The sequence below is a fragment of the Mobula hypostoma genome, chromosome 8 (assembly GCF_963921235.1).
Source record: "Mobula hypostoma chromosome 8, sMobHyp1.1, whole genome shotgun sequence".
Taxonomy (NCBI): Eukaryota; Metazoa; Chordata; class Chondrichthyes; order Myliobatiformes; family Myliobatidae; genus Mobula; species Mobula hypostoma.
The window spans coordinates 20,643,668-20,670,790 of record NC_086104.1 but is presented as its reverse complement, the minus strand read 5'-3'; the positions used below and the strand labels follow the sequence as shown (position 1 = coordinate 20,670,790).

At 39.3% G+C, this 27,123-nt stretch overlaps 1 protein-coding gene across 5 annotated transcripts in view; it reads left to right on the top strand.

Moving 5' to 3' along the window:
• Positions 1 to 19,966, top strand: part of birc6 (baculoviral IAP repeat containing 6) — a 279,832-nt gene extending 259,866 nt beyond the window's left edge. For all 5 annotated transcript variants that reach the window (XM_063055540.1, XM_063055544.1, XM_063055543.1 and 2 more), the window contains 6 exons: positions 1,755 to 1,972; positions 3,078 to 3,239; positions 6,175 to 6,252; positions 8,508 to 8,696; positions 15,566 to 15,700; positions 17,184 to 19,966. In XM_063055540.1, coding sequence (XP_062911610.1) covers positions 1,755 to 1,972; positions 3,078 to 3,239; positions 6,175 to 6,252; positions 8,508 to 8,696; positions 15,566 to 15,700; positions 17,184 to 17,369 — 968 coding nt within the window. In that variant the 3' untranslated portion in view covers positions 17,370 to 19,966. The remainder of the gene's footprint in view (positions 1 to 1,754; positions 1,973 to 3,077; positions 3,240 to 6,174; positions 6,253 to 8,507; positions 8,697 to 15,565; positions 15,701 to 17,183) is intronic.
• Positions 19,967 to 27,123: the final 7,157 nt, after the last annotated feature.

Here is a 27,123-nt window from a genome sequence, read left to right as displayed (position 1 = left end):
CGTTTCCCTGTAACTTAGGAGATGAAACCTAGGTAACATTCTAGTAAACCTTCTCTGTACTCTCTCTATTTTGTTGACATCTTTCCTATAATTTGGTGACCAAAACTGTACACAGTACTCCAAATTTGGCCTCACCAATGCCTTGTACAATTTCAACATTACATCCCAACTCCTATACTCAATGCTCTGATTTATAAAGGCCAGCATACCAAAAGCTTTCTTCACCACCCTCTCCACATGAGATTCCATCTTCAGGGAACAATACACCATTATTCCTAGATCCCTCTGTTCTACTGCATTCTTCAATGCCCTACCGTTTACCATGTATGTCCTATTTTGATTAGTCCTACCAAAGTGAATCACCTCACATTTATCAGCATGAAACTCCATCTGCCATCTTTCACCCCACTCTTCTAACTGGCCTAAATCTCTCTGCAAGCTTTGAAAACCTACTTCATTATTCACAACACCTATCATCTGCATACTTACCCATCCAATTTACCACCCCATCATCCAGATCACTAATGTATATGACAAATAACATTGGACCCAGTACAGATCCCTGAGGCGCACCACTAGTCACTGGCCTCCAATCTGACAAACAATTTTCCACCACCACTGTCTGGCGTCTCCCATCCAGCCACTGCTGAATCTATTTTACTACTTCAATATTAATACTAAACGACTGAACCTTCCTAACCAACCTTCCGTGTGGGACCTTGTCAAAGGCCTTACTGAAGTCCATATAGACAACATCCACCGCTTTACCGTCGTCAACATTCCTAGTAACCTCTTCAAAAAATTCAATAAGATTTGTCAAACATGTTAATGTTGATAAATTACATGTTAATGTTAATAAATTACACATTTAGGAATGTATCCTTGTCAGTGAAGCTTTCTGTGCCCATCAGCCAAATGCAGATCCTTTGCAAATTGTGAGCATCTTTTTCATATATCTGATCATGTGTTACTTTGAATTCGGTATTTACTCTATGTTCTTTCAAACTAGAGGTACACATCTTAGATGAATACAAGGTGGTTATCCCTTCACATTGGTTTCTATCGGCAAGAGTTTACTTGCAGTATACATAACCTTTGGAATTTTTTCAAAATAATTTATAAAGCTACCCATGTTTTAAGAAAATGTGAGTAGGAAATCTTTCGCCAGAAAGATTGGCAAATAATGACTTGAATGTTAAAACACTGAAAAATAAGAGGAGATCTAATGTTAAGAGAATAAAATGAAGTGATAGATTGCTGCTTGAAGGGATTAGCACAGGCTTCCTTTCCCTGAAGGGAACTTTAATAATTACTACTGTCCAAATCCTTATTACACTCTGAGGAGCAAAGCAAAAATATTAAAAAGATTTAGAATATCTTAGCTGAGTGCAGAGAGTTTGCTTCCTGTTGATGAGGAGTATTAAACTTTTCATCCGCTCTGTGGCTGAAGGTCTGATTCCCAACTCATCTTAGAGGATTTTAAAATGTGCTGCCTTTGCCAATGTGTGCTGATTTCTGAAAACTGATCACCCATAAAAGTGGTGGAAGAAGATTTTTGAAAACATTGCCTCTGTAATTTTAGTGAAATATCTCTTACCTCGGAGACCTACGTGTAGGGATCTTTAGATAAACCAGTCCCATTCTCTCATTGATGGCAGGTTTTACTCCTTGCCACATATCATTGGTTAACCTTGTTTTGTTTCTGAGTCTGTGTTCCATTCTTTCTCTCATTACATACTTACATTTGCTTTTAGATACTGCCGAGATGGTCTCAGAAGATGATGATGGGAAATTGGTGTTTAAAGTAAACTATCATTACATGTCTCAGGTGAAAAATGCTAGTGATGCTAACAGTGCTGCCAGAGCCAGACGTCTTGCCCAAGAAGCTGTCACACTCTCAACATCTCTGCCTCTTTCCTCTTCATCCAGTGTATTTGTGCGCTGTGATGAGGAGAGATTAGATATCATGAAGGTAAGTGTAAAGTGGTAAAGATAAATGATAAATCTACACATTGATTTCAATCATTTATCTAAATTTCTTGAAAATGTTATTATACTCTGTAAACCATTAAATCAATGAAGTTTGCAGTGCCTGGCCACTGAGACTGGTGATGAGTCAAGTCTAAATCCTTCACTAATTCACAGGACTGCTAACCAAACAAAAAGTTAGCACTGGAGGGGTGCGAATACCTTGGTGATCAAATACCTTGGATTTGATTGTCAGAGGCTATTGAGGCACACGCCATTGGGAGCATATAATAGGTAGTGGGAGCTTGTCCCCATTACCACCCCCAGCTATAACAACCTGAAGGAACCAACTGATTTACACCTACAGTTTGTAGGGAACAAACTGTCAACATATTGTGCTGAGACCTTCATCGGGATTGGAAAGGAAGAAGGAAGATGACGGGAAAAAAGGTGGGGGGAGCGGAAGGAAGTCAAGCTAAAAGGTGATACAAAAAGCCAGGTGGGTGGGAAAGATAAAGGACTGGAAACGAAGGAACAGATAGGAGAAGAGAGTGGACCATGGGGAAAAAAGGAAGATGGAAGGACACGGGGGGGGGGGGTGGTGGCAGTTATTTATTGTATCTCCATAGGTGACAATAATAAACCAATCGCTATCTGCCTAGAGCACAAACTGCAATCAAACTTCATATTTGTTCGGCAAAAAATGTTTTTAAGTTTGTTTTCTACATTAAAAAAGGAAACTCAGCAAGTCAGGCAGTATCTATGGAGATGAATAAAAAGTTGAGTTTTCAGGCTGAGACCCTTCATCATGACTCTCTGATGACACCTTTACATAGAATTACCTTTGGAGAGCTGCAGACTTTTATCTCTTCTCCCCCCCTCCCCCCCATATTTAAAATCTATTGTACCTAATGTGATGAAAGATCCACTTTTACAGGCTTTTGCGTTGTGGTTTCTTTAGCACTTGGATAGAGTTTTGGTCAGTGCTAGTTATGAGTGATGTGAAACAAATTTGTGAAACTGTCTCATTGCACCAGCAATGTTAATGTTAATAAAACTTCCAGTATGTGTACCAGAATGATATTTCAATGATTCTCCTCTTCCATCAGGTTCTTATCACAGGCCCATCTGATACACCTTATGCAAATGGTTGCTTTGAATTTGATGTATATTTTCCCCAAGATTATCCAAATTCACCTCCACTCGTCAACCTGGAGACCACGGGCGGTCACAGTGTACGATTTAACCCAAATCTTTACAATGATGGAAAGGTAAGGAGACAGACAGTGGGTTAATAACAAGTAAATACAAATGTACTCATTTTAAAGAAATGTTATGTAATCTTGTTAAAATCTACTTTCTGATTGAGAATGAAATGAATGTATCAAAATCATTATATTGAATAAATCTCTGCTAAGAGTAAGCACTGTTCCACAAGTAAATTATTGGTGTTATATGTTGAAGTTATGTGAAACAAATCCATAGAATTACCTTTTAAAACTTGTATTTCAACATTTTAGAAACTCATTCTATTTGGAATAATTTCTTTGCACTTAGAAACATAGAAAACCTACAGCACAATACAGGCCCTTTGGCCCACAAAGCTGTGTTGAACATGTCCTTACCTTAGAAATTACCTCGGGTTACCCATATCCCTCTATTTTTCTGAGCTCCATGTACCTATCCAGGAGTCTCTTACAAGACCCTATTGTATCCACCTCCACCACCATCACCGGCAGCCCATTCCACTCACTCACCAACCACTCTCTGCGTTTATATTAAAAAAAACAAAAAACTTACCCCTGACATCTCCTCTGTACCTACTTCCAAGCACCTTAAAACTCTTATCAGGTCACCTCTCATCCTCCGTCGCTCCAAGGAGAAAAGGCTGAGTTCATTCAACCTATTCTCATAAGGCATGCTCCCCAATCCAGGCAACATCTTTGTAAATCTCCTCTGCACCCTTTCTATGGTTTCAACGTCCTTCCTGTAGTGAGGTGACCAGAACTGAGCACAGTACTCCAAGTGGAATCGGACCAGGGTCCTATATAGCTGCAACGTTACCTCTCTGCTCCTAAACTCAATCCCATAGTTGATGAACGCCAATGCACCGTATGCCTCTTTAACCACAGAGTCAACCTGCGCAGCAGCTTTGAGTATCCTATGGACTCAGACCCCAAGATCCCTCTGATCCTCCACACTGCCAAGAGTCTTACCATTAATACTATATTCTGCCATCATGTTTGACCCACCAAAATGAACCACTTCACACTTATATGAGTTGAACTCCATCTGCCACTTCTCAGCCCAGTTTTGCATCCTAACAGTGTCCCGCTGTAACCTCTGACAGCCCTTCACACTATCCACAACACCTCCCAACCTTTGTGTCATCAGCAAATTTACTAACCCATTCCTCCACTTCCTCATCCAGGTCATTTATAAAAATCACGAAGAGAAGGGGTGCCAGAACAGATCCCTGAGGCACTCCACTGGTCACCAACTTCCACACAGAATATGACCTGTCTACAACCACTCTTTGCCTTCTGTTGGCAAGCCAGTTCTGGATCCACAAACCAATGTCCCCTTGGATCCCATGCCTTATTACTTTATCAATAAGCTTTGCATGGGGTACCTTATCAGATGCCTTGCTGAAATCCATATACACTATATCTACTGCTCTACCTTCATCCATGTGTTTAGTCAAAAAATTCAATCAGGCTCATAAGGCATGACCTGTCTTTGACAAAGCCATGCTGACTATTCCTAATCATATTATGCCTCTCCAAATGTTCATAAATCCTGCCTCTCAGGGTAATTTCCTGGGCTATCTCTACTCCCTTTCAGAGAACAACATCTGCAACCCTTCAATCCTCTGGAACCTCTCCTGTCCCCATTGATGATGCAAAGATCATCGCCAGAGGCTCAGCAGTCTCCTCCCTCGCCTCCCACAGTATCCTGGGGTATATCTCGTCCGGTCCTGGTGACTTATCCAACTGGATGCTTTCCAAATGCTCCAGCACGTCCTCTTTCTTAACATCTACATGCTCAAGCTTATCAGTCCACTGTAAGTCATCCCTACAATCGCCAAGATCCTTTTCCATAGTGAATTCTGAAGCAAAGTATTCATTAAGTACCTCTGCTATCTCCTCCGTTTCCATACACACTTATCCACTGTCACACTTGATTGATTGGTCCTATTCTCTCACGTCATATCCTCTTGCTCTTCACATTCTTGTAGAATGCCTTGGGGTTTTTCTTAATCCTGCTTGCCAAGGCCTTCTCATGGCCCCTTATGGCTCTCCTAATTTCATATGCTCCTTCCTGCTAGCCTTATAATCTTCTAGATCTCTATCATTACCTAGTTTTTTGAACTTTTTGTAAACTTTTCTTCTTCACTAGATTTACAACAGTCTTTGTACACCATGGTTCCTGTACCCTACCATCCTTTCCCTGTCTCATTGGAACGTACCTATGCAGAACTCCATGCAAATATTCCCTGAACATTTGCCACATTTCTTCTGTACGTTTCCCTGAGAACATCTGTTTCCAATTTATGCTTCCAAGTTCCTGCCTGGTAGCCTGATATTTCCCCTTACTCTAATTAAATGCTTTTCTAACTTGTCTGTTCTTATTCCTCTCCAATGCTATGGTAAAGGAAATAGAATTGTGATCACTTATGGATAAAATTTTGCTCCTAGCATTCATCTGCCATTTTAAGTCAATTTGTGACACTGAGTTCAGGGCAAAAGGGGATCATACAAATAAATTGTGAATTTACCATATATACCATTTGCACAAAATGCAGAATTGAATTTTCTGCTGCGGAAGGGAAAAAGGCTTGGAACCATTTAAGGATCTGTTATATAAAAATCAAAAAACAAGAGAAAATCTGCAGATGCTGGAAATCCAAGCAACACACGATGCTGGAGGAACTCAGCAGGCCAGGCAGCATTTATGGAAAGGAAGTACTGCTGAAGGGTACTTTTTTTTTCATAGATGCTGCCTGGCCTGCTGAGTTCCTCCAGTATTTTTATGTGCTGCATATAAAAAATCAATTTTGGATTGGGTTACTTGCCCTCTATTCCTGTTTTACCATTTGCTTAAGAATTATTTTGGAGTTCCTCAGAGTCATTTTAGTGTTGAATGATATTGATAATAATTGTGCATGTCTCTACACCTGGGATGATTTCCCCATTTTAATTTCAGGTCTGTTTAAGTATTCTTAACACATGGCACGGAAGGCCGGAGGAAAAGTGGAATCCTCAAACATCTAGTTTTTTGCAAGTAAGTATAAATGGTTTGTTATTTGTTTAGGATATTCATTAAGAAAAGTAAAGAGCCCTTTAAATCTAAAGATTTCAGGAAATGCAGAATTTGGTCAGTGTTATGTTCACAATTTAAATTTGCTTAAATGGCAGATGTTAGACATATTGTTTCCAATGTAGAGTGTATTAGCCATGTGTCCTTGCACTACACTGAGATGAGAAGGAATTTCTTTAGCCAGACAGTGGTGAATCTTTGCCATTCATTGCCACAGATGGCTGAAGGAGCCAAGCCACTGGATATATTTAAAACAGAGTTTGATAGGTTCTGCATTAGTAAGATTGTCAAAGGTTATAAGTTATCTTGGTGTGTTGATTCATCAAGTGTAGAAAGTTAACAGGCAGGTGAAGTAAGCAATTAAAGCAAATTGTATGTTGGTTTATATTCTAAGCAGATGTGTGTACAAAACAAAGGAATTGTCATAATCTTGCAAGATAAACTCTAATTTTAGGAAGGAAAAACTTAAAGATAATGCACGGTAGATTTATTAGCTTACTTGAGTTAAGTATTGTGAAGTTTGGTTAATTAAAACTGAAGTATAAATAATGGAATTTTGAAGATTTGGTAATTAATTTTATTAAAATATACAAGAATCTTCCATCTGAAAGCCATTGACATACAGCAATATTTAACTGTTTCCAAATGTAATAATTCAATTAAAAACATCAGAAGGAACATTGACATGAATAGTAGTATTCAACAATTACAATTTATGAATACAGCAAACAAAATCTAAAATAAAAAGAATCTTGTTCTTTGCCTTTCCTCCTTACAATGTATAATATGGATTAAAGTGCATGATCTTTCAGATCCTGCACCAGACCTAACTTGCTGGGATGTCTGATCTAAGAGCAGGCTTCCCAGCCAGTATTTATCGTGGTGAATCTTGGCAGGCTGTGGCTTCATCACTGGGGCTCTAGCAACAGAAAATAACTTGGAAATTGCTGTCAGAATGTAGCCAGCAGGATTAGCACTTCTGCCCAAAAAACTTGCGGGAAAGTGTTGGTCAATGCTGACAGTTCTCTGTGTAAATTCTGGAAAGACGTGCTATGGATAATTAGAATTTATAATTATGAGCAAACATTATTGCCAACAAGTACCTTGTCTCTTCCATTTGGCTTCATGTTCTAATGCATAGTGAGGTTTATCAGGTAGTTGATCAGTAATTTGAAGTTGGAAGCAGTAGCTAGCAAGTAATCACTTCAGAGAGTGTTAAGATTCCATCATCCAAGATGGTACTGGGTGTTTGTGGGTAGGACTGAGTTGTTTTTTTTTGTAGGATGTGAGTTCGATTTTTATGGTATTGCCCCATGAATTAGAGTCATAGAGCACTGAAACAAGCCTTTCAGCCAAATTTGACCATTTTAGATTATCCTGTTAATCTCCCCGATAATTTTATATACCTCTGTAAGATCACCGCTTATTCTGCTCAATCTCTGTCGATAATTCAGTCCCTTGAGCCCCAGGTGAATGAAGTACCTGATAGTTTGTTTTTGGAATTATTCATTTTATTGATACACAATGGAGTAGGCCCCTCCAGCTCTTTGAGCCACACTACCCCACAACTCCGACTAACCGTAACCTAATCATGGGATAATTTACAAAGGCTAATTAACCTCCCCAGTATGTCTTTTGCCTGTGGGAGGAAACTGGAGCACGCAGGGAAACCTCACACATTTCACAATGCGGACGAACAATTTCTCCTTGTAGAACAATGCTGGAATTGAACTCCAAACTCCAGAAGGTCCCAAGCTGTTATAGCCTCATGCTAACCACTAAGTGGTGCCCAAATCTTTGTACCCTATCAATGTTCCGTTTCGGTGAAAACCTCCAGCGCGATTGACATTAGAGGTGAGCAAGATGGACCTGTTTACAATCCAGACACAGTTTGCCATCTGTCTTCAGTTTGCCTTAGCTTGCATTGAACTTAGAAAGATCTGCAATGAAAAAATGTTAGTGCAGTTGATAGACTGCAAAGACAATTTTGTTTCAAAATTATCAATCTTCAATTTAAAATGTGCCAATGCATCGTATAAATATAATTTATCCAAGGAAGAAAAAAGCAATATTTTTTAAAGTGAATGTTTACAGCATAGTAGTTATAATTTGTGCTTTAAAGTACCAAATACCAAATTCCTTATGAAGCAGCATTCATAAAGTGGTGAAAATGTTAAAAGTTTTGAGTGTGAAAAAGTGAAATCTTTTATTTTCTTCAGGTATTGGTGTCAATCCAATCTTTGATACTGGTGGCAGAACCATATTTCAATGAGCCTGGCTACGAGAGATCAAGGGGAACACCCAGTGGCACTCAAAGTTCTCGAGAGTATGATGGAAATATTAGACAAGCAACTGTAAAGTGGGCCATGCTTGAGCAAATAAGAAATCCTTCACCATGCTTTAAAGAGGTAAGCTTTGTTTTATCTGTGGGCAGGCAGTAATCTAACATTACTACTTAAAATTGAGTGCTGAAAATTGTAGTGGGGAGAAGTTCCCTGGCTTCAGAGTTTCTGTGTGTAACATCACTTTGGTCCAAAGATGCTTTTCATGCACTAGCCAGCATGTTAGACCAGAAGACAAAGGAGCAGAAGTCGGCCATTCAGCCCATCGAGTCTGCTCCGCCATTTTATCATGAGCTGATCCATTCACCCATTTAGTCCCACTCTCCCGCCTTCTCACCATAACTTTTGATGCCCTGGCTACTCAGATACCTATCAATCTCTGCCTTAAATACACCCAATGACTTGGCCTCCACTGCTGCCCGTGGCAACAAATTCCATAAATTCACCACCCATAGATTCAAAATCTCCAACAATCCAAGAAAATGGGTAAGATAGGAAGCAAGGAATGTTAACACTGGGAAATCTGCAGATGCTGGAAATTCAAGCAACAAACACAAAAAGTGCTGGTGAACATAGCAGGCTAGGCAGCATCTACAGGAAGAGGTACAGTGGACGTTTTAGGCTGAGACACTTCGTCAGGACTAACTGAAAGAAGAGATAGTAAGAGATTTGAGAGGGGGAGGGGGAGATCCAAAATGATAGGAGAAGACAGGAGGGGGAGGGATGGAGCTAAGAGCTGGAAAGTTGTTTGGCAAAAGGGATACAAGGCTGGAGAAGGGAGAAGATCATGGGACGGGAAGCCTGGGGAGAAAGAAAGGAGGAGGGGAGCCCAGAGGATGGACAGCATACAAGGAGTTATCGTGAGAGGGACAGAAGGAGAAAAAAGAGGGAAAATAATTTTTAAATAATAAATAAATAAGGGATGGGGTACGAAGGGGAGGAGGGGCATTAATGGAAGTTAGAGAAGTCAATGTTCATGCCATCAGGTTGGAGGCTACCCAGACAGAATCCTCCAACCTGAGTGTGGCTTCAATGTTACAGTAGAGGAGGCCATGGATAGACATATCAGAATGGGAATGGGATGTGGAATTAAAATGTGTGGCCACTGGGAGATCCTGGTTTCTCTGGCGGACAGAGCGTAGGTGTTCAGTGAAACGGTCTCCCAGCCGATGTCGAGTCTCGCCAATATATAGAAGGCCGTACCGGACGCAGTATATCATCCCAGCCAACTCACAGGTGAAGTGTCGCCTCACCTGGAAGGACTATCTGGGGCCCTGAATGGTGGTGAGGGAGGAAGTGTAAGGGCATGTGTAGCACTTGTTCCGCTTACACGCATAAGTGCCGGGAGGGAGATCGGTGGGAAGGGATGGGGGGGACGAATGGACAAGGGAGTCGCATAGGGAGCGATCCCTGTGGAAAGCAGAAAGGGGAGGGGATGGATTCTATTGGGTTTCTTTGTTTTGTGGCTGCCTGTAAGGAGATGAATCGCCTTGTAATACATATTTTGTTAATAAGTGTACTTTGTACTTTATATGAACCTTCAAAAAATTATTTACCAATTTTAATCACTTTAAATTTAACTTGGATTTCAGCATTTATATGAAAACATCATGTGATTGCATCAATACTGGTTTTAAATCAGAAACTGATTTTTTTGAACTCAGTTGTAAATAAATTGCAAGCAAATTTTAAAAGTATTTCAATTGAACCATAGTGGGCAGCTGTCGATCCCAGGGGATCATGGGTTTACGTCTCTGGTGGACTGGGTCCTCTCCAGGGCACAAGCCTGGGCGGGACAGATTTGAAGAACCAGTTGTTGTCCATGCAGTGGGTTCCCCCTCTCCACGTCACTGATATAGTCCAAGGGAACGGCCAGAGTGAATTTGTAAACATCATCAAACTGCCTTAGGGACCCCGGCTCCGGATTTCTTCCTTAGCGTTTACTCTTGAAGCCTTTCCCATGAGTGGGTATGGCTGCAAGGCAGTGGAAGTTTAAAATCAGAGTTTTTCTTCTAGGTGGGCTGCCATCCAAGGCTGACGAGCCATACCTGCCGGAAATTGAACTATACTCAAGCCAAATAATCAGTGCAATTGAAATGACTTCATTGATATTGATATTCAGACACATTTATCAGCCAGTGTTAATTTGGTTCAAACCACTTATGAAGCTGTTATTTTTTTTATATTTTATGACCAATAACCTTCCAGAGAATATCAATGCTCTGAGTGAGTCCTCTTAAATTTGGTCTCAGGAGAATGGAACAGTTTCAGAATTGTTTTTGCTAAAACAAAATGCCCTGAAAGATATTCAACATAAAAAGAATCCTTTTTGAATAATTGACAGAACAAATTTATAGAAGTGGCAGCAGAACATTTGAACCTTTAAGTAAGCAATTTTTGAACTGAGGATAATTTAATTTTATGAAATGGAATTGTTTATTAAGCTTCTCAAACATGATTTGAGATGGTTGCTAGGTGACTTTGATTCCTGCCTTACGAAAGTGCAAAAGGATAAGCACCGGGAAGTTGCATGGATGTGAAACTGTTACACACAGTGTCACAACCAAGGGAGTCAGTGGGTGTGATCTGGATTGTATTCTTTGAGTTTAAAGACAACTTTGAAGAAGGGCTGTGTCAATTGTCTTATAAGTTTTATTGGTGAGTCATTGTCCGTAATAGTTGCTGTGTTTTTCAAGAAGTTGATTCCAAATGTTGATTGGCATGGCAATGGTATTTTCTACCTTGTTCCAAAGATTAAAGGAACTCGCCAAAGTGAATCTTAAAAAGCGAGATGTTGCTTATACATGGATAAAGTATTGCCATCTGGAATCTTATTTAGAGGGTAATCAGACTTTAAAGTTCCCAAATTGCAAAGGAGATGGAGGTTATAGAAATGCAAGAAATAGCAGACATATTTGAACGAACATGTGAGAGAACTCCTTATTTTGTCTTGTATAACTAGAGGAGGATTATTGATTTCAGCATAGAATGTGTTTGAGTGCTGGGGGTAAATCGTTGAGGAAAAACCCAAACAGTAAATTTCCCCTTGGAGAATAGCAGGGAGATGCCTTTGCAGTAATCACTGTCAAATATCTCCCCTCTTGAAGATGGTTTTGATTGCAGCATGCTCCTTAGAATATCCTCCTCTTTTCAAATGCGAGCAATGAGTCTGTGGGGTTGTGCTGAAGTTAATCACTGTCAAGTTTGAGACCATCTGTAAGTAAGTCTAGGCAATAAAGAGATGGCACGTCTCCATAAAATAAGACCAGGAGCAGAATGAAGCTATTCAGCCCGTCCAGCTTGCTCTGCCATTCTGTGTGGATTTTTTTCCCCCAAACCCGTACCCTTACCGACCAAGAGGCTAAGTACACCCTCTGTCTTAAGTGCACCCAATAACTTGGCCTCCACAACCCTCTGTGGTGATGAATTCCACAGATTCACCACCTTTTGACTGAAGAAATTCCTCCTTGTCTCAATTTTAAGGGAACATTTCTTTAATCCAAGGCTGTGCCCTAGGATTCATTCCTGGGCTCATTCTTGTGAACCTTCTCTGCGCGTTCTCCAAGGCCAACATATTCTTCCTTCGATATGGGACCCAAAATTGCTCACAATATTACAAAATGAGGTCTGACCAGCATCTTTTAAAGCCTCAGCAGTACATCCTTACTTTTATATTGTTGTCTGCTTAATGAATACTAACCTCCAAACTTATTGGAAAGCTGAGCAAACCAGTAAGTATCTGGCACTGAGACCTTAGTATACTGTACATTCAGTCAGCTTCGTTGGGCAGACCATGTCATTTGCATGTCTGATGCTAGATTCCTTGCAGACACTGTTCTGAGCTTTGTCAGGTAGACAGCGGAAAAGATTTGACTATAGCCAAGCCTCCATGAAAAAATGCTGTATTCCTGTTGATTCCTGGTAATCTGGCTGCTCAAAGTAGAGAAGGGACTTATGCAATTGTATTAACCTCAAGAAGCACTTGGAAGTCATATGTAAATACCAGTAGGAATATGCCATCTCACAAATTACCCTGTCAGACACTACCTACCTCATCGGTGGAAGAGTATCATACCCACGTTGGGTTCACTATCAATGTCAGAACCTCCAAAGTTGCAGTGGAAGCAAGTCATATTTATTGAGGAGGGGATAACTTAAAAAAAAAGATAATTTGCTTCTAATTGTAAATGGTAATATATTTCAAATTAATTCCAGGTAGGCTGAGAACAAGCATGTCAATGACCTCTAAAGCAAATGAAGATTTGAACAGGCATTTTTTTTTTGCCTTGAGTGAGATTCAATGTCTTAGCCTTGTGAAAAGATCAATTCTGAAATCTGATTATCTGCAGCACGTGTTCTGACAGTTTCATAGAGTCAATTATATTTGGCCTTTATGATTAAAGAATTTTGTAGAAACTTTTTCAAGTTGGTCTTTGGACATCAATTCTTCCATCAAACAGCTACCTTCAATTTCTATTGTATTCCAGTGTGTTTTTTTCCCCTCTTTGGGACATTGAGATGATATTAAAAGTTGATCAACATCACATTTTTCTTGCAGTAGGTTTGTATATTGATCTTGTAGTTAAGAGAGGGAAAGAGTTTCAAGTCATCAAGTGAGAATGTAACAATCAATTTTATGTGAACTTATTCTACCTTTCTTTCGAATACAGGATAGGAGCTAATTAACTAATGTTTTGTTGAAGGCATCTCAAAAATAGGTACAAGTAGTTTATTTCTACTGACTTTAGGTCACTTTAGAACAGAACATAGGACATGACAGCATAGTACAGACCTCTTCAGTCCACAATGTTGTGCCAACCTTATAACCTACACAAAGATCAATCTAATCCTTCTCTCTGACATAGCCCTCCAGTTTTCTATCATCTATGTGCCTGTCTAAGATTTTCTTGAATGTCCCTATATCTCTGCCACCACCCCGGCGGTACATTTAATGCACCCACCACTTGCTGAGTAAAAAAAACACAACAAACTTCTGACATCCCCACATACTTGCCTCCAATTGCCTTAAAATTATGCTCCCTCGTTCGCACCCTGGAAAAAATCTCTGGTTATCCACGTGATCTATGCTTCTCGTCATCTTGCACACATCTATCAAGTCACCTCTCACCCTCCTTCACACTAGCTCAATCAAGCTATCCTCAAGGCATGCTGTCCAATCTAAAATTCCTCTGCAACTTCCCTAAAGCTTGCACATTTTTCTTGTAATGAGGCAATCAGAACACAGGGTTTTGTTGAGCTGCAAAATTTCCTTGTAGCTCTTGAACTCTTGTCCTCCGACTAAGGAAACAGAAACTTCGAAGGATCTGTCGACGTGGACCCCAAGATCCCTCTGTTTCTCCACACTGACGGGAATCCTGCCATTAACTTGCATTCTGCCTTCAAATTCCGCCGTCCAAAATAAATTACTGCACACAGATTCCCAGGCTGAACTTCATCTGTCACTTCTCAGCCCAGCTCTGCATCTTGTCAATGTCCCATTTTAACCAAAGTTACCATCTCTACTGTAACTGTTAATAGCTGTGCAAGTAGATTTCTCGCTTCGATGAAGATCGTTGTTCCATGTTTTGTATGATGGTTTATGGAAGCAGCAGCAGTAGTAGTAGTTTATAAACAACATCTTTTCCCAACAGTTCGATGATCAAGAAGTCAATTGATTGAGCAAATCAAGTACTGTATGCAGCACCTAGTACAGAAGGAACACCTGGGAGGTGGAGAGGGGTTGTTTTTTCCTTGACCACTTTTCTCGGTGCATCTCTAGCAGATAATGGCTTTTGCTGGGTGAAGCACATTACTAAGACTGTTCAAGTCAGACTGGTAACGTGTGCAATATGTTGTATTTTCTTGTTGATGTGTCTCATTTGAAGAAAATGTAAGGTGAGGAAGAGGAAAAAGGAAGCCAATAAATTAGCAAAGCTTTTTGTTGAACTTATTTTTCCCAATATTGCAAAAAAAATCTTGACTTCATTAAAAATACTGGGAACTTGCTAAAAACATGTCTTCATGATGGATCTTATGCGATTATAGTAATTTCCCTGGTAAATTGAAAGCAACTATCCCAACAATAAAACATTAATTAAATAATAGGGAATGTGCACTCCATCTGTACCACCTGTTTTGTTTGTTTGTTTCGCAGTGCCTTGCCTCTTGCAGTGAAATTCCTCATTATAGAATAGCATAACGTGTAGATTGCTAGTGATACATTAAAACAATTTATTCCTTTCGTAACCTGAGGATATCCTAATACACTATTAATCAAGTACTATCGAAGTATTGTAATTGTTGTGGTGTAGGAATGCGGCAGCTAGGGTTTGCACAGCAAGATCCACAAACTGCAATGTAATTATTTTGTCATTTACGAGTGTTGGCTATATATCGATCAAACCGGCAAGGAGAGCAGTCTGAATTTAAGAATAATATGACAAGGTTATTTCTACATCTACCCATGATGGTAGACAGGCCCTAGTTTTGATGTCTTAACAGGAAGAAACCATTAGTACAGAGCTTCCTCAATACTACACTGAAGCATCCGCGGAAGTGTCTGGAGCGGGACAAACTGGCCACCTAAGAGCAAAAACACTAACTATTGATGTTGAAGCACAACTGTGCTAGTGATATTAGTGCTTGACAGTCAGAATCAGAATCTTTTCCCCGATGTAGAAATGTCAAACACCAGAGGAATTGTTTTTAAGGTTAGAGGGGGAGGTTAAAAGGAGGCCAATTATTTTTTTAAACAGTGGCAGATGACTAGAATAGGTCATGAGGCGTAGTAGTGGAATCAGGTGGTTTGGTGAAGTTTGAGGCTTTCAGATGGGCACAATATGAGAGAAATAGGGGGATATGGATGATACGTAGGAGGAGCACATGGGGCGCATGCACTGTGCTATACTGTTATTTCCTTTGGTTTTCTGTTCTAGGTGATACACAAACATTTTTACTTGAAGAGAGCCGAGGTAATGGCCCAGTGTGAAGAGTGGATTGCTGACATCCAACAGTACAGCAGTGACAAGCGTGTTGGCAGGACAATGTCACATCATGCAGCTGCCTTGAAGGTAAAGTTCAGGAAAGTGGTTATTTGTGCATCAAGCAAAACCTTCTTGTGTTTATTGCATAACGAATTCAGTCATCAAGGAGAAACTTCACTAGTTTAGTTCAATTACTTGAGATTTAGCCAAAAATTACAACACTTCTAGGTCAAAGCATACCATTTGAATCAGTCTAATGACTAATTAGTGACTTGGTTATCTTCGTGCTTCGGTAGCTGAAAAATACTAAGCCAAGTGTTCAGATTATTTAAGTAAAAGTTATATTGTTTATATGGGACTAAAGCTTGCATTTTCAATTAAAGGAAAACCTAGATTAGGAAGATTAACATTATTGATGCGATACAAAATACAAGTGTATGATTAATTTTTGTGATTAATTAAAATAGCTGAGCTACAACCAGTGCTCCACAAAAGAGGGAAGAGTATGAATATGAACTGCAATTAGGGGGAATAGGGGGACGTCAGCATGGATTGGTGAGGGTAGGGCTTCTGGGAGGTAAGAATTTTGACAGCATTGAGGAATTTTTAAATTTAGCAATAAAACCGCTGATGTATGCAGAGTAAAATATTGTCTTTGCCATTAGAGTAAAACAGCATGAAAACGGGCCCCCTCACTCAACCATGTCCACACCAAGCATCCACTTACATATATCCCATTATTTCCCCGCATTCCCATCATTTCTCCCCAGATCCTAGATAAACTGTCGCGTTGCACTCGATAATTTACAGAAATCTGAAAGAATTGAGTGCCTAAACACCATTTGCAGAGGGATGGACCCACAAATCCTGATTTGGCTGCTGAAATCTTTCAAAAATTGCTGTGGTTCTAGATTCCAGCACGTGGTGACTCTTTCTCTCCCCCCCGCCCCCAACAGGGAAAATTCACCATGACCTATTAACTCAGACACCTTCAGGATGTGAGAGGAAACTGGAGCATGTGAGGATATGCATGTATTCACAAAGAGAACATGCAAACTCGTGCACCACCAGAGATCATGATTGAACCCACAGGTTTCTGCCTTAGGTCCAGGTTGCTGGGCCTGTGAGGTAGAAACTTTGCCAGCTGCACCCACTGCCCTGCTCAACTTTTTTTTGACAGCTATAGCACAGTAGCGGGTCCTTCTGGTTCAACGAGCCTGTGCTGCCCGATTACACCCATGTGGCCAATTGACCTACTAACCCATGCATCTTTAGGATGTGAGAGAAAACCAGAGCACCCAGTGGAAATCCATACTATCTCAGACAGAATGTACCATCTCCTTACAGACAATGGCAGGACTTCAGCCTGGTTCCAATTCTATCACTACCAATCTAAGTCATTTATGTCCCTTTCAAACAAATTGAGCAGCATTTTCATAGTGGTCTCAATTATATTAATGGACCTTCAGAAATTCACTTAAGCATTTGACTTTTTATGAGAATCTTTTAGAAAGAATACACACTATCAATCACAAACTTTGTTACTAATTGTCTGCTAATTATCTTACAGCGTCATACTACGCAATTACGTGAAGAGTTGTTAAAGCTCCCCTGCCCAGAGGGCCTCGAGCCAGAGTATGATGAGATGGTGGAGAAAAGTGAAGGGGCTGCGAGAGGTGAAGTAGAATCCATATCAGAGGGTGAAGAACGAGCCGGCAGTAGCAGAGACCACTCCCCAAGTGATGTCAAACTATGATCTGCATTGTATGGACTTGAAAGACTCAAAAGGCTTTGAAGCACAAGCCAAAATCTGTCAATATTTGTATGTAAGAAGCTAATTATGTAATAGGTAATAAAATTGAACTATGCTATGCCCTTAAAGGTAAAACTGTTTAAATCAATATGATCTTTTATTTACCTGTAAAAGAGTGTAAACTTTTTTGTGCTTTTATTTTTCAATTGTGACATAACCACTACATGGTATGTTTGGAAAAATTGTTCATGTATACACTGATGACAAAATGATAAATCACTGATATAAGGGAATACATTAGAACGTTTACCGAATGTTAATTTCAGTTGACCGTTAGAGGACAGTTGTAACCAGGAATATATTGTCATCCTGATAGATACTTCGCTTATTTAAATAAACACAGATCTTAGGTTTGATAGCCCACCACCTCCTCCATCCCTCTACCCCTACTCCTATCCCTTGGATAAAACATTTGGCCATATTCATTGCTCATATTCAATTTCTACAAACTTCTGTAACTTCAATAAAAGATAAATGAACATTCTATTCAGCTACGATTGATTACTGGTACGTTAACAGTACTGTTAATTACTGAATTCATGAATGTTTTTATGATGAGTCTTAAATACATTTTTTAATAAATATAACTTACTTTGGTTCACATGAATACATATTGGACTCTGGAGTTTTGAAACCGCAAGTATCAAAATAGTGCATTCTTAAAATGTAGCCTTACACCAACAATCTAGCCAACAACTGGAATATTATTGTTTTTAGATTTTTCAAAATGATAGGTATATTACTGCCAATCTTCTTGAGTAGTAGGGTTCAGTTTTTCACAAGGTTCAGATCCTAAGAGGCTCTTAGATCATCAAACATTTTTTCTGGGTACTGCTTGGTGGTTGGTAAACAGGTTCTCTGGAAATCTGAGGAAACTTATCACATTTAAAAAAAAACACCTATTTTCATTGGATTCGTCCTACTGTCCTGTATTGTGAAGCCTTGCATTAATGTTTGACTTTTTATAATCGTACACATTATAGTGACTGCACTGTTGTATTAGTTCAACCTGCTGATTTTTAACATTTAGTAAACAAAAAGTAGCTATAAGAATGTAATAACTGTACTAAAGTTTGAGATTTATGGAAAAGCAGAGTTAAATACTCAAACGGAGCAAAGAGCTAATGGGAGTAGTCAATAATATATATTTCCATTAACAATTGGAATTAAATTTACAAAACAACATTCTGGCAATATTCAACACCTGTAGTGAGTGAAACTGAGCTTGTGTTTCAGGTTGATGTTGTTTAAGTAATGCTGGAAGAAGTTAGGTACAGAGCGAATGTTCAGGTACAGACAAATGGATTAGGGGTAAGTGTATATTGTGTAGCCTGGCTGAATGAATCTCACAGCACTGCATCAAAACTGGAGAAATGTAATTGGATTTGGGTCTGGTGTTCCCTGACAAGGCATCATGACATTTCTCAAGTGATTCAAGTTGCTATGTTGCTGTGGAATTGCCACTTAAATAACCACTCCTTAGAGCTTGTAGCCCTGGCAGGAGTTATTGGAAGCAATGGTTTTGCATATCTACATTATCGATTTGGGTTGGATGTGTATAAATTTGATTTCTATGTACGACTTACCCACCAATGTCCTGAAGATGAGCTGTTGTAATCTGACATTTTACAAGTGTCAGTTTCAGGAAGGCAAATGCACAGCTTTTTAGTGTGTTCTTTCTGAAATTGTGCAATGAAAGCAAAGCAGACTACTTTCTATCAGTTCAGAAAGCCAAAAAAAAATAATAGCCATTCATGACAAATAATGGCTTATTCATGTATCAAATCAGGAAGAGTGGTCTGAGAAACATAATATGGAGATTTTAATTTGGCACATATCAGTATCAAGATGTCTCTCCACTTAGGAATTGGCCTCTATGAAATCTTGTTGTATTGTTCAACAACTTTTATTTATGGACTTAAGGGTTCTTCCTGCATAGCTACAGAGCTCTAAAACAATTTCTGTCCTCTAACAGCCTAGGGTCCATTGGATAACATAGAGATGCAGGAAGCGTACAAATATTTTAACATTTTAAAGTTAGCCTTATTGATTGTTGGTTCCTTCTGATCTTGAAGCTCTTGGTTCTATGCAAAGGAGCTTCCCCTAATCTCACTTTCATAGGAACTGGTAATGTTCTCTATTTGTACTTGACCCAGTAAGTTCCATCTTCCAGTTATTCAAGGCTCAATGACCTGTCACACAGGTTAATAACTGCACTGACATCATTGTACCTGCCTATACATGGATTCTTGCAAATCAATGCACTAATCTAACAATTACACATTGATAGTATCAGGACTGACATTACTCTCTTAATGGATGGAAGATTAACTGCACAAAATAAAATGCTTTTTCAGACCAGTGATATAAAAATAAATTATTTGGAAATGCTAACTGATTTTGCATCTATAATGAGAATTCCTTCAGTATTGAAATATCAAAAAAAAAATGGTATTCTCTATTTTGACTACTTCTGTAGTTAATTAATACTACACTTTTGTACTTGTAGATTATCATGTTTTAATAAATGGTATTTGTATAGCAAAACATAATATTGGCTGTGTTTGGAAATAAAGTAGAGATTGGATGGATCAGTTTTTACTGGTCTCAGGGAAGCTTTATTTACAGCATAAAGCTAGGACAAGTATGGAAAAGCTTTTACAAGATGTCTTTTATAGTGATTTTGTGATCACAGTATATATCCAAGATGGGCTTTGAGGAATGTGGAACATAAAAACATAATTTTTTCCCCCTTCTGGTTATGGTATCTACTGGGAGTGGCAAAAGTGTGGACAGTTGGATCCAAAGGGTGGCTTTGTGTATTGACAAAAAACATTAAAATAAGTGACTGCAAAGGCTAGAATATGGAGTAAAAAATCAAACTATTGGAGCTCAGTGCTCAAGCAGTATCTGTGTGTTGTGGGTGGGGGGGGGAAGGAGGACAAGACGGAAGGTGTTTGGGAGTGGAAAGGAAATTTGCCTCGTATAAAGAGCTCTTTGTACTGCTAATCTTCCCTCTACATCCTTTCTCCTGATGCACAGTTTCATCCTGAAATATTGGCAAATTAAAATTTGCTATACCTATAAACTGTTTATTCCTGAACACGTGCTTTATAAGGAAATTTTGTCTAATGAATGTCAATACAGCGAATTGTTTATTCATTCTGATTTACATTCATTGAGAATTTACTCGTCTAATTATTTCTTTTTGATATATATAGGTCCCTTTTTGGCAGCATGTAACAGGACAAAGTCAATGCTTTCACAAAAGAGAAATTAGTCTTTTTTGTGACTATCTGAAATTTAAGTGGCACCAGTGAAAAATGACTGGCCCTTAAGGCAAAAGTATTCTCTATTCCTTCAGTTAAGCATCAGAGATTAGAAGCCATTGCCTGTGCGGAGTCATCCTAGCTCTCAGACAGTTACAAGACACTGCTGATGCTGGAATCAGGCACACACAGAAAAAAACTGCTGGAGGAAGTGGAGATTTATGGTGAGAAATGGTTAATGTTTTGTGTTGAGACCCCCCCCCCCCAATCCAGACTGAAAGATATTGGGAGATGGGCAATATAAAATGGTGACGAGATGGAGTATGAGCTGACAGACAATGAGTTGATGCAGGTGAGGAGGAGGGATAGGCAGATGGAAGAGTGAAAAGTAGAAATGGTGACAGAGGCTGGGATGACAGGTGGAAGCAGCAAAGGGCAGCTGATGATGGAGTCTGATAGGAGCGGAAGGTGGAGAGGTGGGTGAGAACAGAGTGGAAAGGGATCGGACCTAGTGGGAGGAATGTGTGGGTGATGGCAGATGGAATTGGTAGAAGACAAAAAATAAATGGTCTGGGGTGGAGTTGGGTTCCATTATCCTCAACCGTTTTTTGCTTCTTGGGTAGCACTGACCTCCACATAGTCCTGTGGACCCAGGTTTAACCCCCATCTCAAGTGTTCCTTATGAATGTTTGTACATTCTCCCTGTGACTACATGGGTTTCCCTGGTTGCTCCATTTTCCCCCCATATCCTCTGTAAATTGATACTAATGAGTGATTGGAGAATCAGGGGAAGATAGAACAGTAAGCACGGTTAATCTAACCCTTCCCACATGGTCCTCAATTTCTCTTTCATCAGGGGGACTATCTAAGAGTCTCTTAAATGTTGATCAGCATTTGAAAGAGAATAGGTTACATGGAAATAAGTGGGGAATGGGATTGTGCTGACAACTAGCGTAGACTGGTCCTGCTATGTTGTAATACTAGTATTCTGATTCAGTTACGACACGCTGGAGGAACTCAGCAGGTCGGAGTTCCTCCAGCATGTTGTGAGTGTTGCTTTGACCCCAGCATCTGCAGTTTATTTTGTGTTTATGATTCTGATTCAGTTTCTCTGAGTGAAAGCAATAATTCACTCAAATACTTACGGGAAGGAGAAACTTTTTAAATATCATATTTTAACTATCCCTCTCATGTAGTTTGTACTTAATTTGGAAATCTGATTAATTTGAAATAATAGTTGTTATAAAAGTTTTTTTAAAAATTCCTGCGTTCAGAGACAGAAGGACTTGTCCAAACAATTGCTTGGTTCTTTCAACAAATTTACTTAGAAGAAGAACATTGGAATGCTGTAATCAATTATATAATTGGTCCACTGGAAAATTAGCTGATGTTGATGGATCTCATATACTCTAACCCACTAAATGTTTTAGAAATAAACATTGAGTGTTCATCATTGACTGGCATTTCTGGCCTTTTGCATCAACTAGGCAGGAACCTATCTTCAAGACAGAGTCTTGCCCCAAAACGCTGACTGTTTATTCCCCTCTATAGTAGCAGTCTCACCTTGCCTGGGACATAGCACCTGAACTTCCCCACCTTATACTCTATACTCCTCACAATAAAAAAACCTTACTGACTTGCTGTTAAACATTTCTGCCAATTTGATGTTGTACATTAATTCAGAAAGTTTTTTGATTTCAAATCTAGATTAATATGAATCATCAGTGAAAAAAATACAGTAACATACCAATAAAAAGATCTTTAACTTTTAAAGGAAGATGTTGTCATATTAATAAATAGTTCTTTTTCTTCTATGTTGTTAAACCTTTGGTGCAGAAATTCAATTCAAACTGAACTCTAATGCATAAATAATCCCTGTTGGAGGTGCTTCGAAAATTCACTTCTTAACAGAACAGATTTTAAGGCAATTTTAATTTCCCTCCAGTGTTGTGTTCTCATTTCCAGAAGATGGTGACTCACTGTGTTTTATAGGTCCTTCAGTGATGATGCTCCAGCTGCAGTGCCACTAATCTGCGAGTTGAACATTCAATCTAGCCTGATACTTGACACCATAAACAACGAGCCTCTGCACCATCTAGATACTGCCTTTTGGACAAAACTCTAAATCTTGGAGGCAGATATAGAAGGCCTCCATTGTCACTACTTAAAATTTCTGCAGGGGTTGGTGGGGGTCCTGGATTATGTTGTCCGCTTCCCCAGGTGGTGGGAAGTGCGGACAGAAGCAAAGGAGAGGGGGCTAGTTTTTGTGATGGCTTGGGCTGCGTTCACAACCCTGCAATTTCTTGTGATTTTAGGCACAACAGTTGCCATACCATGCTGTGATGCTTCCGGTTTCCCAATTTCTGTTTGAGAGATACATTTTGGATTTATCTAATACCTATGATTATACTTCTATAGTAATTTAATGAAGTAAAGTGCTTTGCTACATCCTAAGGATGTACTGAATGTCACCTAAATGGAACACACATCAAATTTGCTGGTGAACACAGCAGGCCAGGCAGCATCTCTAGGAAGAGGTACAGTCGACGTTTCGGGCCAAGACCCTTCATCAGGACTAACTGAAGGAAGAGCTAGTAAGGACGTTTCAGGCCGAGACCCTTCGTCAGGACTAACTGAAGGAAGAGCTAGTAAGGACATTTTGGGCCGAGACCCTTCAGTTAGTCCTGACGAAGTGTCTCGGCCCGAAACGTCGACTGTACCTCTTCCTAGAGATGCTGCCTGGCCTGCTGCATTCACTAGCAAATTTGATGTGTGTTGCTTGAATTTCTAGTATCTGCAGAATTCCTCGTGTTTACGTCACTTAAATGTAATTGTGTGTTTTTTTTAAAGTAGTCCTATGTGTACGTACCATAAAACATAGGAGCAGAATTCAACCTGTGCAGTCTGCTCCACCATTCAATCATGGCTGATTTACTTTTCCTCTCAACCCCATTCACCTGCCTTCTCCCCATAACCTTTTGTGCCCTTAATAATTAAGAAACTATCAGCCTTCTCTGTAAATAGACCCAATGTCTTGGCCTTCACATCCATCTATGGCAATGATTTCCACAAATTCGCCACACTCTGGCTAAAGAAATTCCAACTCACCTCTGTTCTAAAGGGACATCCTTCTACTCTGAGTCTGTGCCCTCTGATGCTAGCCTCTGCCATGATCGGAAACATCCTCTCCACATCCACTCTGTATAGGCCTTTCAATAATCGGTAGGTTTCAATTAGATGCCCCGCCACCCCCATTCTTCTGTACTCCACCGAGCACAAGTCCAGAGCCATCAAATGCTACTTGTGTGTTAAATTTTAATTCCCATGGTCATTCTCATAAACCTCTGGACCCCTCTCCAATCAATGCCAGCACATTTTTTTTAGGTGTGGACCCAAAACTGCTTACAATACTCCAACTGTGGTCTGACCAATACCTTATAAAGCCTCAGCATTATATCCTTGCTTTTATATTTTTGTCCACTTGAAATGAATGCTAAGGTTGCATTTGCCTTCATTACTACCAACTCAACCGGCAAGTTAACCTTTGGGGAATCCTGCACCAGGACTCGTAAGTCTCTTTGCCCCTTTGATTTCTGAATTTCCTCCCCATCTAGAAAATAGCCTACCCTTCTAATTCTTTCTATCAACTTGCATGGCCATACACCTATCTATGCTGTATTCCATCTGCCACTTTGCCTATTCTCCTAATCTAACCTCGTGCAGACTCGCTGCTTCCTGAACACTATCTGCCCCTCCACCTATCTTTGTATGATCCACAGACTTGGCCACAAGGCCATCAACCCTGTCATCCAGATCATTAACAAATAATGCGAGAAGTAACAGACTCAACACCAACCACAAATGAGAAAATCTGCAGATGTTGGAAATCCAAACGACACACACAAAATGCTGGAGGAACTCAGCAGGCCAGGCGGCATCTATGGAAAAGACTACAGTCAATATTTCGGGCCGAGACCCTTCATCTTTTTTTTTTCTCCAGTCCTGATGAAGGGTCCAGGCCCAAAATGTTGACTGTACTCTTTTCCATAGATACTCCCCGGCCTGTTGAGTTCCTCCAGCATTTTGTGTGTGTTGCTTGGATTCAACACCTGCTCCTGCGGAACACCACTAGTCACCAGCAGCTTACTAGGAAAGGCCCCCTTTTCTCCCCCAACTCTAATATTCCAGATCCCCTACTGGGTGACCATTCTTCATGTGTATGTATGGATCACAAAATGGTGGAAGGCATCATGACAGCAAAAGACAGAAAGACAGTACTTGCCAAGCTAATTGTGTATTCACTGATAGCCACATATTCACCACTGATTTGGGAACAATTGGAAACAAACTCAACTGGCATTTCTCCTTTTCAAAATCTTAGACCTAGGACAATTTTTTCTGTTTCATTGTACTTGTGTAAGCATTGGAAAAAAAAAGAGATTATCATAAATTGTGAATACTGAGGTATCTTTATCATTTGAATTTCTGGATGAGCCCTTGTTGAATTTTTACACTCACACAAAGTGCAAACTCCACAAAAAGGTGAAAATTTTCAGCTTGCATTTTAAGTGCTTGTTGCGAGACAACAGACCCTCATTTTCAGATTAACTCTACAACACCAAGAATTGAAACTGCTACTCTTTTTTTTAATCTTTTTAATTTTCCAAAATTATAAACAATAACAATATTGATACAGAGAGATTGGAATAATCTTATTGTTGATAAACATGTACCTAAAAGACTTCAAATAATACAGGTGTAATAGACTTCCAAACTCTTAATATAGTTGATCGTAAAGAAAAAAGAAATAACAAAAAATGCAAAGAAACCCCCCCCCAAAAAAACAAAAAAAACAAATACTAAACCCAAAAAGAAAGCAAATGGAACAAAACAAGGCTAGACCAATATCTTAAATCGAATACATTCAATAATGTTGTCAACTCCACTCCTCTATTCATATATTTTAAATTAATAAGGATTCGGAAAAGGTCAAATTACATCATATGAAAATGTTGAATAAATGGTTTCCAAGCCTCTCCAAATTTAACCGAAGGATCAAAAATGTCACTTCTAATTTTTTCTAAATTTAAACATGATATAGTTTGGGAAAACCATTGAAATGTGGTAGGAGGATTGGTCTCCTTCCAGTTCAATAAAATTAATCTTCTGGCCATTAAAGTAACAAATGCGATCCTCCGACAGGCTGAAGAGGATAAAAATCTATGTTCCATCATTGGCAAACCAAAAATTGCCGTTATAGGATAGGGTTGTAAGTCAAAATGCAAAACTGTTGAAATTCTTAAACTGGTAATAATAGAAATGAAATGGAAAAAGACGACAATACAAATTAGTTAATGAGCAAATTACACAATAAAAATCATAAAGGAATTCAGCTACCCGAGTAGTAATTGATTGGATTGAGGAGATAGGGAAAGTGGGTGAATTCTTATAATGTCCTCAGGATTCCTTTTGAAACCAATGTGCCCACTGAGGGAGGATTTGCTACTGGATCTAGTAATGAACTATTACTAGTTAACGGAAGCAAACATAGGAACACATTGAGGCAGAGACGACTGAAACACGATACAGTGATAACAGATAAGGACACTTAGAAGGAGAAACAGGTTAATCAATTTGAGAAAACGGGCTGAGAATGAAAGTTATAGATCAACGTGGGCAATAATATTGATAACTAGGTGAAACAATGGTGACATTTAAATTTTTTTAGAGTGTGTGGGAAAAACATATTACACTAAAAAGTAAAAATTACTAACTTTCATGGGGTCCTTAAATGAATGAAGCCCAGCTGTTGTTACATGTTAGCCTGCATTGTTAATGTTTTACCTTGTTTGAACTCAATGCACAATGTCATGACCTGATCTGCATGACCAACTTTTCCCTGCATCTTGGTAGACGTGACAATTCAAATTCTAGTTCCAAAGGATTGAGGTATATTTTAGGCTACATATTTTCAGATTGGGGCATATTTTAAGAACATATGGAGAGGAGTGTGTGAACAGAAGGAATACAAATGAATTTGAAAGAACTCAGAAGACATAAAATACTAAATATGAATAAGAAGGAAAATGGGACATTAGGCAAGACAGGTAATGATTGGGGATTTACAAGAACATTAATTATTTTAATGGCTTACCAGTGAGACAGAACAGATGGACATGACATTGAATGACGAACAATGAAATGAGTACACTTCAATTACAAAAGGGTCTCTGGTCCAGATGCACTATAAGAGAATCCCAGGAAGACTGCAGACGTTTTGCTACACAAATTGAATAATTTATTATTAATTTATAAAGCATCATATGACTAGAGGAAAGCAAACATAATACATGAATCAGGTCAAGTGGGGCAGCCATTTATTTGGGATAACCCTTAAAGAACAAAAACTAATCGATAAAATGGCTGGG